The 19,642-nt window shown below is 43.0% G+C and overlaps 1 protein-coding gene across 10 annotated transcripts; it reads right to left on the minus strand.

Annotated features, from left to right (window-relative positions):
- Window positions 1–1,524: 1,524 nt before the first annotated feature.
- On the minus strand, window positions 1,525–11,873 carry LOC126561693 (septin-7). Of its 10 annotated transcripts, none has more exons than XM_050217995.1 (10): window positions 11,510–11,873; window positions 10,055–10,162; window positions 9,146–9,849; window positions 8,815–9,067; window positions 8,542–8,734; window positions 8,312–8,474; window positions 7,821–7,862; window positions 7,264–7,429; window positions 7,050–7,183; window positions 1,525–1,577 (listed from the first exon to the last, which is right to left on the minus strand). In XM_050217995.1, the coding sequence occupies exons 1-10, from the start codon at window positions 11,828–11,830 to the stop codon at window positions 1,529–1,531; spliced, it is 2,133 nt and encodes a 710-aa protein (XP_050073952.1). In that variant the 5' UTR covers window positions 11,831–11,873; the 3' UTR covers window positions 1,525–1,528. The 10 variants fall into 10 exon arrangements, with proteins under 10 accessions (XP_050073952.1, XP_050073953.1, XP_050073949.1 ...); XM_050217992.1 differs by lacking the exon at window positions 1,525–1,577 and adding an exon at window positions 4,369–4,579 and having other exon boundaries at window positions 10,091–10,162; window positions 11,519–11,873; XM_050217989.1 differs by lacking the exon at window positions 1,525–1,577 and adding an exon at window positions 4,369–4,579 and having other exon boundaries at window positions 11,519–11,873.
- Window positions 11,874–19,642: the final 7,769 nt, after the last annotated feature.

The following is a 19,642-nucleotide window of genomic DNA, read 5'->3' on the forward strand; positions in this document are numbered from 1 at the left end:
ATTAAAAGAAAAAAAAACAGGTTTACAAATACCCTCATATCTTCGTATAAAAAATAAGCCATGTTTTCTTACAAAATAATTTAATAAATATACATATACTCTAAATGTCTATATATATGGCATATCTGTCTCTGCTGTTGGGAGAAAAAATGGGGCGAAATTGTGGTTGGTGTACGCTGTTAAACTGTAGCTTTTAGCTTGTCTGTTTGTCGTTCAAGTAATCGGCCATCCACCACCACCACAACCGCGCGTGGGGATGTAACGATCTACGCCTCGTTTTCCATCACAAAGGACACGCGATACACTAAATGTGGGGTGCAAGCGCACCACGACGGTGGGACCGATTAGAATTGCTTCGTTTCTGTTTTCTAAGTTCTGTTTTTTTAACCTTTTTAAAATATTTTTTAGTGGAAAGTTTTTGCTCTTTAGTGTTAGTTGAATTTACGCGATTGCTCCGGAAGCAATTTATTAGAAGGTTTCTTTAATCAATTTGCATTCGCAAAACGGAAACCCAAATCGTGCGTTGCAAAGCGAAAAATGATAAGTCACGCCTGAATATACGTTGCAGGAAAATATATATAATGTGCGCTCGATTTCGATCCAATCGATCGACTTTATATGCTTCTTAAATCAATGTACTTTACACCAGAGTATATAGGGAGTGTTCCCCCGATTACACACGTACACGCACGCACAATCAATTACAAGTCGTAAACACGATCACACGCTTTTACACGGTACACATAAACTTATCTAACGTCTGGTTTGCCATAGCATTAATAAAAGCTCATACAAACTATAGCTCCGATTAGTTGTCCTCCCCCTCGGTGTGCGATCATACTGGAATTACCGTTCTCTAGCAAACTCCAGAGAAGGTTCTTAATTTTTGCCAAAATTTTAACTAATTTCTTATGAAATAGACCGTTGGTTTGATGATCGAGCATGATACAGAGTAGGTGTGTAAGAAAGAAAGAGAGAGATTGAGTGGCTGTGTTTTGTACAGCTAGGATGTGACATAGCATAAAGATCGTGTGTGTTTTTGTGTAGTTTTTTTATGGAGAGGGGGGGGTGGGGATAGTAGTGATGCTACAAATAGTTCGTTCAGTTGTCTTTTTTAAAACCTTACCAAGACCACGTGCGCGTACACATCTATACGTCTGGCCGGTATACGTTCTATTTGGGGTTACTGTTTTATGCCGTTTGAGCTGCAGTAGTAGACAGTAATGGCGATAGCAGGAGAAGTGTGCGCCAGTCACTTACTATTGCTTATTGATCACATTTGTACGGGTTCCGTTTAACGTTGCTGATGCTTGATCCTGGCTATTCCAGCACTTCCGACATCCCGGCACACATCTCATCATCTCTCGTCCTTCCTCAACACCCTCTCCTCATGATCCTCTTGATATCTCCCACATTGGTTTGTAGTAGATGTTGTAGTCGGGGTAGAAGTAGGAGTAGTAGTAGTAGCAGTATGCGCACACATTCTCCCAACCGTCCTTTACACCACACTCTAACGGTGAGCGAAACTCTAGAAAAGACCCTTCTTTTTCTTACCTTTATCTTTGCCATCCACAGTTCTGAAAAGGAGTCGGTGAGTAGGGAGGTGAGAGGTTGAGAAAAAGGCAGTAGAACAGAAAATAAACGAACATGTACTGCATTATAACTAGAGAAATATATATATTAAAAAAAAAACAAGTTTAAAGAGCATTCTTGCAGGATTCACGAACGGTAAACCGATTCAAATGCAAAAGAGGACACACTCAGAAGGGAAAGTGTGGACACTGGTTAATGTCTCAAAGAGATCTGCGCGCATACTAAACTATATACTACTACATTGCGCGGAGGAAGAAATGATCCTTGGGAGTTTAGCTCAATTTGTGGCATTTTGCTGATCATTTCAGGTCTTTTTTTCTTTAAACCAAAGATAAGAAGGTCTGCTATAGGATATAAAGAATAGACTAATATTACTTGGTTGCTTAAAGCATGCCACAAATAAATTTAACTCACCAATCTTTTCTTAAGCGTGTTTTTTTTTCTGAGGATCAACTTTACGAGTAAGAGGTGGTTATTTCAATTCGAATTCTAACTACCAGTGTGTACCGATGCGTTTTGAGTGACCTAAAATACTCACAAACTACCACAACTATTCGAGATATTTAGTTATTTTGTATTTAACAACTTGAAAAAATGCGTACAATATTAATAGCAATATAGTCAACGTGTTTAGCATTATAACACGCCAATACGTAAACTAAACGCTGCAAATGAAAACCAGAAACCATCTGAAACATAAGACGAGACCTCAGAGAAGCCACACAGAGTGTAGTAAAACGTGTAACAACATCAATCTGTTGGTACATATGTAGAACGATGCTCGTGAAAAGTGTATAAACACGTGTGCTGTAATTAAAGTACATGCAAAATAAAGTGAACTTCAATAGAGTGTGGAAAAACAAATTCTAATACAACATGCAACCAAAAAACGGATTGTATTGGAGGACAGCGGAGGACAGACAGAGCAGCACACAGAGCCACGTAAAACACACTCACAAAATATTGGTTCGATGCTACAGGTACAGGGAGGAGGGATATTTATGGAAGTAATGGCAGCTATGGTGGTGTGTTAATGTCGGTGATGCTTTGGTTTAGATACGAGCGGAAGTTGAAAGAGTGAAACTTTTTATATTAGTAGTACCTTAGGAGCAATCCAGATAGAGAGACGTCCAACAGAACAGAACAACAGACACAGATGGGAAACGGAGTGTTAGAGAAGAGTGGTCGCATGTATCGGACGATGAAGTAAAAGAGTTAAGAGAGATGGAATAAAATGCCAGCATAAAGTGAAAGAGGAGGTGTCAGTTTTGCCTCATTGTTTCCCCCATTGGCCAGAATGTATTCTTGCTTAAATCTCATCACTTGATCAACTTTTCTTTAGTATCATCTTTTATTTTGTTCTCGTTTTTGTTTGCTTATGTTTGCTTCTTTAAGTATGTTACTCTTTCATCAGTATGGTTATTATTTTGTCATGTTTTTTTCCTTATTTTTGTGTTATTTTTCATAGTTCGATAATATTCCCCGTCCTAGATATAGGCGTGATGTTATTATATGATTTGGTATTAATCAGCGTAATTGAAATGCGTAAAATTAGTCAGTAACGATTACAAAACAAGAAACATATACGAGACGCACGCACGCACAAAAGACAACTTACATATGATCCCAAATTAAAGAGCACTCATACAAAAAAGCATTTAAAAATCATAATCCCTCTTCCCAAAAAGGCCCCTCTCTCCCTCCTTCTCTGTAGCGTTGTAATATGGTGAAGAAAATGTTAAATTCATTAGCCTAATACTGCCACAATCGATGACCTTCACCATGTGTTGACTATCAGAAGGTTTGTCGCCCATCAAAAGCTCATAAACTAGAACTGAAATGCTTTTTCATGATCGTCCGCTAACCGTTACATTTGTCTCCTTTAAAATGTATACTTAAAAGAGCCGTTCTCACTAGAATATTTGTTTCCGCCTAACTCTACGTAATCTATTGCGTACATATTATTGATCCACTTGATTTGTTAGTTGTGTTATGCCATTCCATGGAACTGACTGATTATATTCCTTCTCCGTAGTTGCTTACTGCTAGAGTTTGAGAAGATTGAAGATGGATAGTTGAGAACAATCCCACAGCAAGAACCAAATGGAAGTGATGACTTATTAGTTTGTTGTTCCAGATATGTTCCAGAGTAAACTTTACATTAGCAAAGTTCCGAAGGCTCCCTGCTCGGATCTAAATCATCCTTGGCTATGGCTTGCACATTACACTTCACCTCAGCAACCGTTCCACAGTGCCGATACGGATAAGAGCTTAGAGCGAATAGTGCGCTTGTGGTGACTGGTTTGATGGTTAATAATAGTGCTGTTGTGGTAACAAAGATGCGTTTACCTTTACATTAAAAGGATGCCAATTTTAGTTCCTCATTCTCTAGTCTATGGGACAATCGCACAGTTGAGATTGAAAGTTACATAGTAAGGTGGTGGTAGTGATGGTGATAGTGGTGGGTGCAAAGGAGTAAATAGTGGCATTTGAATTCCCGAGCAATGCTTATAGTAGTGATTTCCTAATTATGGTGACTGCATTTTGCTTTTTGTGTCATAGTGAAACAGTAATTTGATGGTTTCGAGCGAAGGTTTGATCACGGTCATAGTCACAAACACATGAAAGCGAAATAGGCATTCCTTCTTCTTCCTGCTCAGGGTGCGGTCAGCTCAAGAATTGATCTCGCTTCGAGAAGATTGTTTTCTGTTTTGTTCCTTTTTGTTTTCTATCTTTTAAAACAACCGAAACCAACCCCGGCTCACCAAGACGCATTTTTTACGATTCGTTATGATCTTGCGGACTGGGTGGCACTGTGCTGCTGTTATTGTTAGCGCTAGTAGTGAGAGTGGAAGTCGAACCGTTCGCACCGGTAACGCCACGGACGGCGTCCGGCGCTCCGAAGCTAGTGTGCCGACGCAGCAACGATCCAAACACACGCCTGCCCTTCGACTCATCGGAACTTCTTGATGCAAGAGACGCGGTCCTGGAAAGCATTTGGGGCATTTGTTTTTACATCAGTTGTACATCAGGTGTTTTTTTTTTATTTTGGTTGCTACTACTTCCTACAAACATACACGGAAGATCAACTAGAGTGTGTAATTTTTTTACATTATATACCACATTTATGGAGCGCCTTGCGCCACTTTTAATCATTGACGATGGACTTTAAATACTCTGTGTCTAACTGCTTGAGCTAAAATTACATTGGATTGCATGAAAATTTTTCTATTTTACAGTGTCGGTCATAGTATAACACCTTATCGACGATCGACCAAGTCGCACAACAACTGGCGCATGCACAACATATATCTCTATTGCCACAGTTTTGGAATGGTACAAAATAGTTAAATGTGTGTAATGAATTTCCTATCGTCCTTCTTGTTGTGTTTTGTAGTTCCGGTTCTATATATTCAAATAGAATGGCCTCACAAAAGCTTCGAAACAAAATACCAATTTATAATACAAAGTATATCACACATTCATAAGCGCTTCAAAATTAGCGGTGTATATTATAGCAGAGTGTATTCGTGTTGTGCTATAAAGTGGTTCAATTTGGCAACTGTTGTTTCACCAAAAAGTTTTGTAGCATAGGTGTAAAATAGAGATCATTTTGTGTGATAGCAATATGCTCCAACATGAACGCATCATGGACGTGAGAAAAAAAAAGATTTGGCAGAGAAATATGTACAATCTTATTTGAAAAGGTACGTTAAGTTTAGTCCCGTACCGTAGTTCGTGGCGTGGCGTGTGCGAGCGTTCCTGTACTTAACAGGACTTAACTTTTCTATGGACATTTGACAATTTTGGGTCCACTGAAGCAACTATTTTCGTTCCAGAGCGAATGGAAGTTGAACAGCGATTCTTTTCATTAACTTTTCAAGACCCTAAATTGCTATTGTTCACAACACATATGCCACGAACTAATGTAAAACTAATACTATATACAAAACACAAAGTGAGAATTGGAAAGGACGAAATAAAAAAGCACATCCGGTTTATATTATTTACTCACACAAAAGTTTCTTTTCCTGTTTTTTGTTTTGTTCATTTTGTTCGATAAAGTGTTAATGGTTGTGTTGTTTCGGTTGAGAATTGCGAAAAAGTATAGTGTTTTTTGTTTGTTTTGGTTTGTTTCCAAAGCGTCCCACACGTGTTGCCGTTCATTTAGGATTAATTTGAATACAGTTTAAAGAGGCGCAGTTTCGATTTTACGTATATAAACACATCAGTAGCGCACAAGTGTTGTTTGTAAAAAATGTACATTCAATATGGTTGTTTTCGAGTATTTGGTTTTGTTGTTGATTCGTATGATGGCAAGGGTAAACAAGAAGGGAAAAGAAGAAGAAGAAAACAACCAAATAAATTTATGTTCTTAAGTCTGTATCGTTTTTTTTATCTTTGTTTTACTGTTACCAACTCATGAAATACAGAACACAAAATTGATGAAAGATTTCACATAAAAGAAATAACAACCAAACAAAACAAACCTGGATGATGCAAATAGGATGTAACAAGCGTATGACAAAACATTTAGTATAACATAGCAAACTAATACGAAGGTTTGCAAATTAATATATCATAGTAAATAAGCATAGGCAGGGCAAGTAGCAGGGATAGGTTGTAAGACGACAGAATAAGGGAGAGTTAGGAACGATAGTTTTTTGTTTAAGTTTGGAAGGAAGTTGTTTGGTTTTTCTTTTAATTAAAAAAAAAACACACATTCCACTTACACCACATAAGCACTATATCCAACGAAAAGAAAAATAGAAAACTCGCAAACTAGCGAGAAACAGAAGAAAAGAAAGCGAAATAACAGCATCGAAAACAAAAATGACAGATAAAGGCATAGGGTTAGCACAAAATAAATAAAGATTATTGATCCATCGGGACGTATACACTCGGCGTAGGCATACACACACACACACACACGAGACAACAATCCATTTTGAACAAAAAAATCTATGATTTAACAAGAAACCCGTGAAACTGGCTTATCAGCTTTTAAAGTAATCATTTTCATTTAATGTTTTTAGCTAAACTCGCGGATAAAAAGCATATTACTAACATCCGACCGTTGATGGGTCAAAATTCAAAAGCACAACCCCCAGAAGCCGGTAGTGAAAAAAGCGCAAACTGTTCCCTACTCTCGAATAAGGTCTCGTGCTTGTTTGGAAATATGTGCTTTACTTATGTTGTATTTAAAAATGCAACCTTAAGCGTAATTCCAAGGTAAAGTTAAAGACCTTCCGATCCCGCGTAAGATTCTCGCGTTTTTCACTTTAATGGTGGAAGTTTCGATTAAGGGACAATTGAAGAAGGTTTTGAAAACTAAAAACCAAACATATTACACAGAAAGAATGCTCAAAAAATGTATCGAAGAAAACCGTAACAAGTAACAAAGTGAGCAAATTGTGGAAAGATATTCACCGTTAAAGCGTCTAATCAATACTTACTCTTTACTGTTAGCTTCCAGGCTCTTGCGGCGCAGCTCGTCAAGCGTAACGCCGTTCTGCTGTTCCCATTCCGACTTTTCCTGCTCGAAAGCCTTTCTGCGATCCTCCAGCTCGCGTATTTGAAGCTCGAGAGCCTGTAGTAAGCAAAAGTGTATTAGGACGTGGTGACTTCAACGTAGCAGAGAACACATATTTCAACCGCAAAAATTATCACCTTTTTTCTTTCCTCGTGACGTCTGGTTAGTTCGACTTCTGAGTCCTTCAACTTTTGTTTCTTCTCCTTCACCTTCATCTCAAACACTTGCTCCATTTCGGCTTCCATCTTCTTCATCTTCGATTCATGTTCTCGTTTTTCTTCCTCCATCTGGGCCAGCGGATTCCTGTATAATCGAAACCATAACCGTTGCATGAGTATTTCGCATTCAACACAACTTCGACCACAATTCCTACGAGCTCTTCTATCTCTCCCTTTGCTACTACATGCAACAATCGCTCGTTCTTATTATGATTAGCAATTAAAAATGGATGAGATGTGCATAAAGGAACAGATGAAAAAAGCGCTGCATGCATCGCAAGCAAAAACTGCGATAGCGGTTTGTCTCTCTACCAGAAAAATAAAAAAAATCCCACTTTACCGACGTTTAGCGCTGTGCACCGTGAGATTTTTCCATTTTTGTAGGGACACAAAGCAAATTTACATCGTCGGTGGAAGGAAATGTGGTTATTACTCAATACCAATTATGTCCCTTTGCCGGGGGAAGACTAACTTACCATCCAGTACCATTTGTGTTAACCGTTCCAATATTGCATAAGCTGGATGAGTGTGATGAATATGGCGAGTATTTGGATTTCGATTTAAAAAAAGGGTGAGAAATGAAAATGAATTTAGTGTTAACCGAGAGTAGGAATAGCAGTAGCAGCAGTGTGTAAAATGTGCACGCGCGTGTGTTTTAATAAATTATAAAGGTAAAAAAGGCATTTACTCTCGAATAACGAGTGAATGAGGCTTCTTCTGGAGGATAGTGAGAAGAAATACTACCACATAAATGGATGAAACTTTTTCTTGTCCCCTAGGCGCGAAACCCATTCACCCCGTGTATCGAGATCAATGCACTTTATGTTAGATCAACATGGATCGTAATCTAAACATACACACACACACATAACCAACAAAGCGAAAAAAAATGAGTTAGGAAAATAGCACGGCCATAACCACCAAAAGCTCCTGCAGGAGATTTGATCCTGCATGATTAGACGCTTACTTATTGCTCAGCTTGGCTTTTCCGTCGGTACCGAGGCCGGCCAATTTTCGACAGCGATAGTTTTCGTAGTGCACATTGTTTGTCACATCCTTCAGGTCCTGCAGGTTCGTCCGGATAACCATATTGCGCAGGGCGATGAAATCACAATGGTCCAGATTCTCAACTAAAAAGAATTAATGTGCGAACCGTTAGAGACTGTCACTATATGGTGCACTCATAGATCAATCCACCTTCAGCTACGCCCCACGGATAGCGTCGTCCACGAACTTTGCGTCCATCGATCTCGATAATCGCGTTTGCTCCGACAACCGCAAACGGTACGCGGCTACGAAGCTGTCGAAGCACTTTTGCGTCCTCCTCCTCATCCATCGGATCCGGGAAATCGTAGATCTTGATCTTGTGTTGAGCGATTTCGTTCAGAATCTACAAATGAAACCACACACAATCAGTAATAATGTATGTTGCCTCTCTTGAACATCCCCTTTGTTCCCTGCACTGCATACCTGTTTCTTGAACAGAGTAATTTCCTCCGGCGTGAGCGTGTCCGCTTTGGCAATGACCGGTATGATGTTCACCTTATCGCACAGTCGCTGCATGAACTCGATATCAAGCGGTTTCAGCCCATGCCCGGACGGGGCGATAAAGTACAGACACACGTGCACGCGTGAATCGGGCAGCGCCGTTCGGTGTACGCGCGACTCGGCCGTCAAGTACTCTTCATACTTCGATTCAACAAAGTCCACAATCGGTAGCCAGCTGCAAAGGGAGTTCAAAAGCGATTTAGTTTTCTGATACGGTTTGGGTTTCTTCTCCTACAGCTTCCACACCCCTTACCAGTTGCTGTTGTCTACGGCATCACCAAACCCGGGCGTATCGACCACCGTCAGTGTGAGATTGACACCGTTCTCCTTCAGCAACACCTTCGTACTCTCGACGGCAACCGTCTTTTTGATGCGCTTCGACGGTCCGGGATGCTGCTCGGCGTGGTAAATGTCCGACAGGAACATCGAGTTGATGAGTGTCGATTTGCCCAATCCCGATTCGCCCACCACCATCAGCGTCAGCTCGAAGCCCTTTTTTACCGCCTTCCGGTACACCTGATTGGGCAGGTTCGCGAACCCAACGTATCCGTCCAGCTCTTTCGGTTTCGATTTCACTATCGGCTTTTCCTTTTCGTGCCGCTCGTTCGCCAGTTTGGCGTTCGTTGCATCCGCATGCTGATGATGGTGGTGTCCGTTTGCACCGCCGTCGTGATGGTTTAGCAGTGCGTCCCGCTTTTCCTTCAACGAAACACTGTTCATGCTCGTGGTCAGACCGTTTACACCACCAGCACTGGCGATATTATTGTTCCCGGCCAAACCGCTCCCGTTCGTGGTTATGGATCCGTTTAGTCCGTTGTGATTGTTATTGGTGACCATTGCGCCAATCGACACGGCGACCTGCGGTGAGCTGTTGTTAGTAGCGCCGACCGAGTTAGTAAGCCCTGCTGCTGGCGTGCTGTGTTTGTCGGTCGTGGCCGCGTTTGCGCTGTTATTATGCTGCGGAATAGAGAAGCGAACATGATGGATCGGGATAGCGTCAGTTAGTATCGGGGGATTAAACAGGCAGACAGAGAGACAGGAGGCAAGCACTAGCAGCAGCAGTAATGGAAGTTAAATTGTTGAAAGGAAAACGCAACGCATGGGAAGGTTGTGAAAGGGAGCAAAGTAGGAAGCCAACCACACAACGCAAAGCTCAACTCACGATCACGTTGTTGTTAGCCAGGTTGAGACTATGGACCGGTGGATTTGGTGGCGGTCCGGACGGACTGTTGCTCTCCGACTTGAAGAACATTTCGCGTTTGGTTGCCAACTGAAAATCACATATACCAAATGAAATGAAACGAATCAATTAATGCAAACAGATACGACATGATAGGATAGGCACACACACAGTACACATGCAATGAACAGAAATGGAAAGATGCGGCAACCAGACATGAATTATTTTCGGCGCGCAGCTAAACTATTCTAACCGTTTCCGTCTTTGTCATATGAATAGGTAAAGAATAAGATATGATAAAACAATAAAACTTAAGGTAAAAATTAAATGCTACACTTTCCTGCAATCAAATACTTCCTTACTACTGACGATGGAGCGTTGCACAGATGGTTACCAACTATCTATCTTTTCACATCATCAAGAGATCCTTTTGAAACTTTGTAGAATTACTGCGCGATTATTATGATTTTTGATACGAAAAAAGCTGGCTGGATGCCAGCCGTTCATACTTGAGTTAGGAATGGATAAAAGAAACCAAGCTACAAAATATATCTGTCACAATTGTGGAAGTTTTGATTTTATATGACACGTATGCAGCAGGTCGTTGATGTGTCCTCCAGAAAGACCGGGATATTGGCCTGCCTATATTCTGCAACAGACTGCAAAGCTTCAAGTGTTTAAAAACAGTTCCTAAGTTCTCAATAGTAGCTTTATATGAACTGATAACGCTATAGAATGTTTCCAGTTCACACAGGCATGATACAAGACATTGATGAGTGATTGAGTGGATCGCTAAGAAACAGAATGATCGCAATGATCAAGCACCCTACATGGCTAAATGGTGCGTAAAATCTTCATTAAATGATTCTGCTTCTCGAAGATGGTGATGAAGCTCGCTTGGCTGTTGCTTTTTCATCCTCTTTCTAAACACAGTATGCGTCCGCATGCGGTGAATTGTGAAGGTGAACACCAGCCAACCATAGCGTCTCGTCTCGACGGGCAGATATTTATATTGTAACGGCGAACCCCTAACCACATGATCTGATGATGCCTTTTGGATTATTATTATTATTCTATCTAGCCTCCAATGATGATTAAATTATTCCAGCGATTCTCGCCCTCAAAGTAAACAAAACTCTGCCTTTTTCCTATCGGACAAGCACCTTACACCCTTTCTGCTAAAGATTTAAATGTTTGTTTATGCGTCCGCAGAACCGACCGTATGAGAGGATTTCAAAGAGCGAAACCGATTATAAAACAATATCAATAAAATTTTATGTTTCCCTTTGCGTGCAACACACACGCACACGAGAGGAGGATCGTTTGGTTGCCGTAAGGATCATCTTCCGGCACCTAACACGCCACACTATACGATCGTTTTCTCTGTGTGCTTCTCTGTGCTGTGTGTACGCCGACGGAACACTCTTCTGCGCTCACCAGGCTAACCTTTTCCCGTTCCGCTTTGTCGATCTTGGTGAACTCGTTGCGATCGCGATCGATCTTGTTAAAGGATGACGAGTAGTTTGGCAGCTTCGGAGGTGGTATCGGCCGGGCAGCGATCGTCGGCTTCTCGTGCGTCTTGTTCGTACCGTGGATGCCGGCAGTGATTGGTGGTGCCACCGTCGAACCGGCCGCACCGGACTGGAAGTTGGCCATGTAGGCGCCGGGTGAGGAAAGCACGGGCTTCACCGGAGGTACGGGTGGTCCACCGGCAACGGGTACCGTTTGCTGTGCTGCTGTGGGCGTTGATGCACTCATATTTTCATACTCTGCTTATCGTACTATATATTTATCACACATAAACACCATATAGACACCTGTGTCTCTTCGTCACACTTGTCACCGTCAGGGGAACAGGTTCTTTTCTATTTTCACGAAACACACAAACGCACACAGTCTTTATGCTGGAAATATTCTGTGATCACCCCACCGAGGGAGAAAGATGGAGGATAAATTCGTTAGAGATATAGCGATGGAATACGAAAAGATCAATGAAAATTGATCGATCGACCCCAACGTTAGACCACACGATTGTTGCAGTTGCAATCGCTAATCACACACCCATGACCCACTCGTCTCGTGACCTTTCGTTCCTGGTGGTTTGATGGCGATCATCGCGACTTCTGGACGAGTGTACGCGACATTCCAGTACGAATCGAAAGCGATCACTAACGAGCGATAAATTATGCCAACAGCAACAGTGGCCGGGCAAAATCCCACATCCCCCGGGGCGTGGACCGTGATAGTATCTAATTGAAACAAACCATTGCCTTAACTCTCCAACGCTTCCTGACGTTATGGAGGTCTATTAATCGTTTAGAAATCGGCCACAATCGTCGATAAGGGGAAAAAACGGCTGCACTAACGAGTGGAAGCGTTGCATTATTAATATTTATGAAAAGATCTCCTTTTTTGCATGGCAAAACGGTGTCACCCATGTATGGCAGACAGCGGCCACCAGACTAACGGCACTGGCCCTACACCCCCCAAAGGTATAAACGGATGATGAAGTACCGTTGCTGATGGAGGATTGATGCGCACATTTCCTCCATTCTATGCACAAATCCGCCAATCGAAGGAGAAAGATTAACGTTGGGTGATGGAAATAGGCCCAATAAAATATAAACACATTGGCAATGATTTAAAGTAAATAAATCAACACTTTTTGCAAAGCATTGTATGGAGGAGGCTTTCTGCAACGGCGCAACGGCAACGATGCAACGCGCTTGTGATCGATGATTTTTAATTTATTCCGAATGAAACAATTTAAGGCCGGTTCTTACTTCTAGGGGCAACAGTCGAGAGAAGCAGCAGCAGAAACAACACTACTCTATCTTTTTCTTATCTTCGTTCCCATTACCCAGTGGAGCATCGATTGCCCCCCCTCCCCCTTACTTTACGTCACGCGCATGCGTTTTCTAAGTGAATGATAATGAATGCAAGATGCATTACTGCATTTTTGTTTCACACACAAGGAGAACCGCTGGAACTGTTGTATGTTCCCCCTCCTCTCACCATTTTATCGCCGCTTAAGCCGTTTGCGTTTGAAAGGAACATTCTACGCCCAATCCGATTAATTACTACCACAACGCCGCACTGCACTGTGTGTTCCCATATGGTTCGAGGATCCTCGTAAATCGGAAACTGTGTCGTCTCGACGCACATACACGGTACGGGGTATGGTGACACAATGTAGCCGTTTGTCATGGGGCTAGGCAGTGTTATATGTTGCCGTACCTCGGAAAGGGTGCTTTAAAGTTTTCGTAGAAAAAAGATGAGATGTAACATTCCGATAGCGGTGGTTGCACTCGGCAATCGATGTGGGAGCCTCCTCTACCTCTTCGCCAAGGATTTCCACCAGACAAACACTGCAAGATCTCAATTATAAACAGAACAGAAGCCAAGAAAAAAAATGAATCGCCTTCTGTCCATGATTGGCCCCACGAACCCATTCGTCTTTGGGAATGGGAGACGAACAAATAAACATTCTGTCACTGCACTGTAACAGCATACAGCATATGTACGCTATGCAGTCAATGCAGGAGGAAGTCTTCGAGAGGCATATGACCCAGAACGTGGTTCGTTCACACTGCAGCGGGTACGCGTAAGCGCTCCCGCTTCCCGGAATACGGAGTGCGATCGTGATTTTTTCTTACGCCGTTCTGTTTTGTCCATTCTTCTGGGCTGAGTACACTCAGCACACCCGAACATGTGGCGTTTGGAATAAAGTTGCCGCATAAGCAACTCCAGAACGGTTTACCCCCCCCCCTCCCCCCCTTCTCCCTCTCCTCCTGATCGGACGTCTCCACCCAAGCTCGTAACAAATATGCTGAGCATTACTCGATTCAAGTATGGGTGCGCTTTTTTCTTGGTGTTGTCTGACGGAAAGCAGCACCTAAATTCTTTACTGGTGTGTCCAAACAAAACGGTTCAACATCCATAATCGGAGTGTGTGCCGTGCCGCCACACCATCGCCTACTTTTGTGTTGATTCTACACCGAGAAGGACTTCCGGTGGGTTTTTGGTGGGTTATGTGTGTCAGTGTCTGTTGCGCTCATCACTTGTTGGTAGCGCAGCATTTGGCACGTCAAAACATGCGACGACGTTGTGGCCTCTTCACACGGAAGAAAAAAAAACCTACATTCAAGTACGACCAACATAGGAGAGCGTACTTCGCACACCCTATCTCTCGCTGGAATGTTTGTCTTGGTGCTTTTTTCCGCCGATAAGCGACAATCCAACTAGGTCCAAGTGTGCATCACACGAAACGGGAATGGATGGGGCGGAGGCCACGGTCAGTTGTTGTGCACGATAGCGTTGTTTTATTGCATTGCCGCCCCAACTGACGTCCACGTCCGCTTCACACACATAAACCCTGAAACAGTACGTGGAATGGTTTTTTTTGCCCTAGAATCCGATCTGGCTGGCTAGAAGAGATCTGGCGAATCTCTTTCACCCCCCTACCCCCTCTCTAACCCAGGAATCATCACCAACAGGAGATGAGCTAAGCAGCATCAACCAGAGCAACATACAATTAGTAATTCCATCTTGTCCATAAGCACACATGTTCATGTCCAGCAGTGTGGGGGAAAGATTCCTTCACGGAACTCGTCTACTTTAATCGGTAGTCATGCTCTGCTCGGTGAGTAATTCCCACTTTGCCACGGGACTGGCGTGATTTGATGGAGCGTTCGCGAATCCGCGGAGTGCTTTCCGGAGTCTCATTACTCACGGCATGCTATGATTCAAGCCTAGAACGGCTAAAATTAGTCCGAACTTGACGATTGTGTGTAGATGGAAGGGCAAAAAAAGCAAGAATTCGAAACGACCTCCACACACATTTGCGAATAGAGGTGAGCATACACGCACACACACATACAATCGATCAAAAAGACGTTTCCTTTTTTGCGGTTACCTCCTTCTCGCGCGTACCGATGATTCCGGATAGCTTCCTTTCGCTTTTATTATTGTGTAATCAATACGCAGGTTGGGTGCGTTTGGAGACCTCAGCCGGGGGGGCTCACCGATCGGAGGGCTGTCGCAGCAAAAAGGGTATATATGCTTGCTTTGATTTTAATTGGCATTCTTTTGCATCGGAAATTGTACGCTAATCTAATGTCGTGTTTCTTGAGGTTTCGAGGGTTGAATCAACCCAGGTACAGGACCGAAGCCAGACCGAAAAAGGAGGTTTCTGTGTAAAACGTACTATTTATTTCCTGATAAGATTCATTTATTTATTAATTTTTTTTATTATTTTTTTAATGGCCATCGAAATCCATTCTTTAACCTGGAAAGCTTGATTGGTGGTGATTGGCAGTAGTAACTTTCGCCAAAAATACTTCCCTATCAATCATGTTTCATGCTCACCGTCTCCCGCGGGAGGAGAAATCTAGGCCCCCCGAAGAAAGGACACTACAAAAACGGGTGCACACACTAGCGATTACCGTTAGGCTCTGGGAAGGCTTTGCCAATAGGTAGGTCCTCCACAGATTAAATAATCACTTTCACAAATGATTTTTTTTTTTGCTGCAAGTCAAATAAAAATATCCACAACCATCTGCTGGAAGCTTTTGCTTTTGCACACATAAATCAAAGCAATCGCTGGACTGCGGTCCGAGGGAAAGAGAACAGAAGCGCGCAGAGTGCACAAAGCCGTCGCGTCCAGTAGTTACGGCTTGCGTTATGAGTCATGTTTTGGGACTTTTAAGATATTCTACTGCTGTTACTTTTGCTGCTTATGCGTTGCGTTTAATGCTGTTTCTTCCCCGGGCACACATTCGTCTGGTTTAGTTGTAATTTATGCTTTAAAAGCGTACACACACACACATATTCATTCTCCACCGCAGCCCACTCCCACTCGATTCTTCACACTTCTCTGTTCAGTCCTGTTTCTACACACACATACACTCACGCGCGCACATATGCACACACAGACGTTTCGTCCTGCTTGTCACCGAAACAAGATGCTATGTTTTATGTTTTTTACCCTTCGTTTCTTCTTTTTCTACCACAAAGGGTGTTGGCTTTCGGCACTGCAACCGGAAAGAAAAATTACTTCAAAAAAAAAACTTCACACACCACACCAAAATGCCCCTATACCGGTTATTGCACAAGAAGGATTCCGATTCTTTGGACACTAGCAGTGCCAACGAAAGCAGCTTCTCAATCAAAACGCACACACAACACTCACACAAGATGTCGCGTTAATTTAGAATATTACTCCACTTGTGCTTCATTATTCCACTGCGTGTCCTGTGGGGCCCGCTACTAGCAGGCGTTGCTTTTGACAGGCTACTTTTCGCTGTGCTACACACACGTTCACATACAGCCACAGTGGAAAAGGATACACACACACGCACACACAGAGCCGTAATCGGATGGGTCGGCTTTCTTTTTTTCCTCCTCTTCTTCCAGCAGAAACGAAGAAGTGGTAGATCCTTTTATGGCATACGATTCATCCTCTCACCCTCACCCCCTTTTGCTCGCTTCCTCAACAGCACACACAGCGCAACACACAACCTCGCTGGACAAGTTTTCGGGTTCAAGTGTTTTCGATGCGTGTGTGATGCGCGCTGTTTCTCTTCTTCACCACGTTCGGAAAGGCACTCTCCCTTCTGTTGCAACTAGCCCGTCGCGCTAACCTTTCCCCTCGACTAGAACGCACACTCGGGAAAGGAATTTACTTGCACACATGGAAATATTCACCCACGTCAACGGATTGCAACCGGGACGCGCACGGATACGCACCTTTTTCACGACAAAAAAAAAAAACAACCGGGACACACACACTCAATGCACTACACGCCTACAGCAGATTCGTTTTCTCGCCCTGTGAACCGAAACGCAGCGCCACTGTAAATATGCTGTTCGCGTATTAGCGCGATATCACGAAACGACTCTGCGACGCTGCTGGATTAACCCTTACTGGGCAAGGCACGTCTATGCACATGCGAGCAGTACGTTACTTCAATTGTTCTTTGAACAAAAAAGCGTTTTTGAATGCGATAAACTGTTATTGAACACTATTCCTCATTTTATTATGAATAATTGAAGCTTGCTAACTTATAAAATCAATTGCTATAGCACCTCTCACGCCTACATTTGATAAATAATTCAACCGTTTACGAAAGGCAACAACTATAATTGCTTGAAAAAATATTCCCCGCTCTGGACTTTCTTCGTACGTTACATGGAACGTTACAAACGCTCACGCTTAACCAAGCGTTACCGCTCCGCGTATAACGCTCTCGATTGCTAGACGCGCGCGGGCACCCGTACATTTTGAAAGTGACAGTTACAGACTTGTTTTTCCAAAAGCAAAAGCCGTCTGTAAATTATTTCGTTATCAACATTAATTGGGTACCGTCTGTTTTTTTCTGAATGTAATTTACCTTACAAAAACATGACATTTGACCAGATAGCAATTTAATAAATCCGTCTTTAAGCTAAATAATTCACATTTTGCATTAAAATATCAACAGAGTTCCGCAACCACAGGCACATGAAAATGTAACTAGGCTGGCTAGTAGCTTGCGCTACAAAGCTTATCTTAACAAACTTTCCCTTGAAATAAAATTCATCTAACACCAAGCAACTAGTGCTGTGGCAGAGCGAAAGTAATCATCTCGATGTAAAAAGCCACGCTCCGTTTACATTGTTGTCCAGCGTCTACGGTGGTCGACGAATTGAGCGAATTTACGCCAGGCGTTAAATAAATTACGAACATTTGGCCGCTTCACCGTCTATATTAGCGGTACACAAGAGGGTGCGCTTATGTCAGTCGGAAAGGAAGAAACTGTTTAAAATGTAACTAAAATTGAACGAATTGATTTTCGAATTAAAGGCATATTTCATCTGGCAAGATCTTTTCATCTGCTGCCAATGCGACGGTAATGATCCCGCTCTCTCCTGCTTTCGATCTCCTCTCGTCTTCCTGGTCAGTGTCGGAATGCTGATGTAACAACGGCTTGCTCAATACGAGCTCTTCGTCGACCTCCCAATAATGTTCACTCACTTACGCTTTCCAGCGGGTTACGTTTTAATGCTTTTTGCAGAGTCATCTGATCTCCCAAGGCTTTTCCAATTCCGGCAAACGGAAAAAGCCGAAAATACGCACAGAGAAAAAAGGAGTGTGAAAGTAAATCAATCAATTGTTTTCCATTTCCACTGGGCCATAAACTTATCGCGAACATCGACACCGCAGGTAGCAGTGCCAGTGGATCGATATAGGGATCGATCCTATGCTTTGGTCAATCGGGCCAAACGCCAAACGATCAGGGTTAAATTAGGCCAAGTGGCCGTGTGTACGGAGAGCATTTTAGTACGAGTAACTGTTTTTGGCCTGTTAGGGGTGCTTTGCTTGACCTACCGAATTTACTCAGGTTTCCTTAGCAGTACGCGGGCCACACTTTCGGCATAATTCCAGTACACCTCTTCTTCGATATGGACAAGTGGCTAAGCAACGATTTGCATATTCTTGTCACAGGCACGTTCATATGACTGCTGGAACACACTCCCAGCACCACAGAAAGGGTGGATGAACGTACTTTTGCTGACCAAAGGAAATCAAATTCCATGGCGTTCGAACACACACACACACAAAGCTACAAACGAGTTAGAATGCGTCAGTATAGCTGGCTTCCGCTTCAATCGAATATTGGTGGGCCGAAAGGTTTTTTGTTGTTGTTTTGTTGAAGTTTTTGTGTGTTTGTGTTTTCTGCACTCCTCAAATCAAATGCCACCCTTAACGAGCGATCGTCAACGGCCAATAAAAGTGACGACCTGCAAGGCTTACGCTTCCTGTCCATTGAATTGTTATTAATGACCCCGATCGGACCGAACTACCAATTCCGTCCCCAAAGTGGCATCGAATTAATCGATCGCTTAACGGAGCCGCAACGGGTCATCGGCGCGATGTAGTACAAATTGCCAACCAACCCGTACGCCATCCATAATGTAAAGAAACCCAAAACAACAGCAACAACGGTAACATTATGCGCAATATGTGCACCACAGACAGTGTTAGGAAATGATCAGTCGATCGCGTCCGCATCATCACACCGTCGTTCATCGCGCAGCCAAGTGAAAGGAACACACAACACATGCGCTTCGTTTGTTTGGGGTGTGGTATAAATATTTAAACCCAATTAAAAGGATACGTGACACCGATCGACTACGACATAAGGGAGGGGGGTTAATGTGTGTTGTTTTCAATTTTCCAAAAACATATAACATTCTGTATGCAACCGGGCGATCAATAGTGCAGTGCAGTGATTTGGAACCGATGGAGTTGGGGACGCGATCAAACAGCAGCGCACAGCTCTAGCTTTGGCACGGCACGCGTCCCTAAAACATATGCGGTAACGGATTATTTGTCTTACACCACACACACCCCCGATGGCGGTGATGATATGATGGTTGCCACAGCTATTTGGTGCATATTTTCGGGCGTTCCAATGAAAAATCATCCATCGTTGGACGTCACTTTTCCGCGCGCGACACGCTCGCGATCAAAGGTGCCCTTAGGATTGGGCGCCGTATGCAAGGATTCGTCCCTCCGCCCATCACCTC

The sequence above is a fragment of the Anopheles maculipalpis genome, chromosome 3RL (genome assembly GCF_943734695.1).
Source record: "Anopheles maculipalpis chromosome 3RL, idAnoMacuDA_375_x, whole genome shotgun sequence".
NCBI lineage: Eukaryota > Metazoa > Arthropoda > Insecta > Diptera > Culicidae > Anopheles > Anopheles maculipalpis.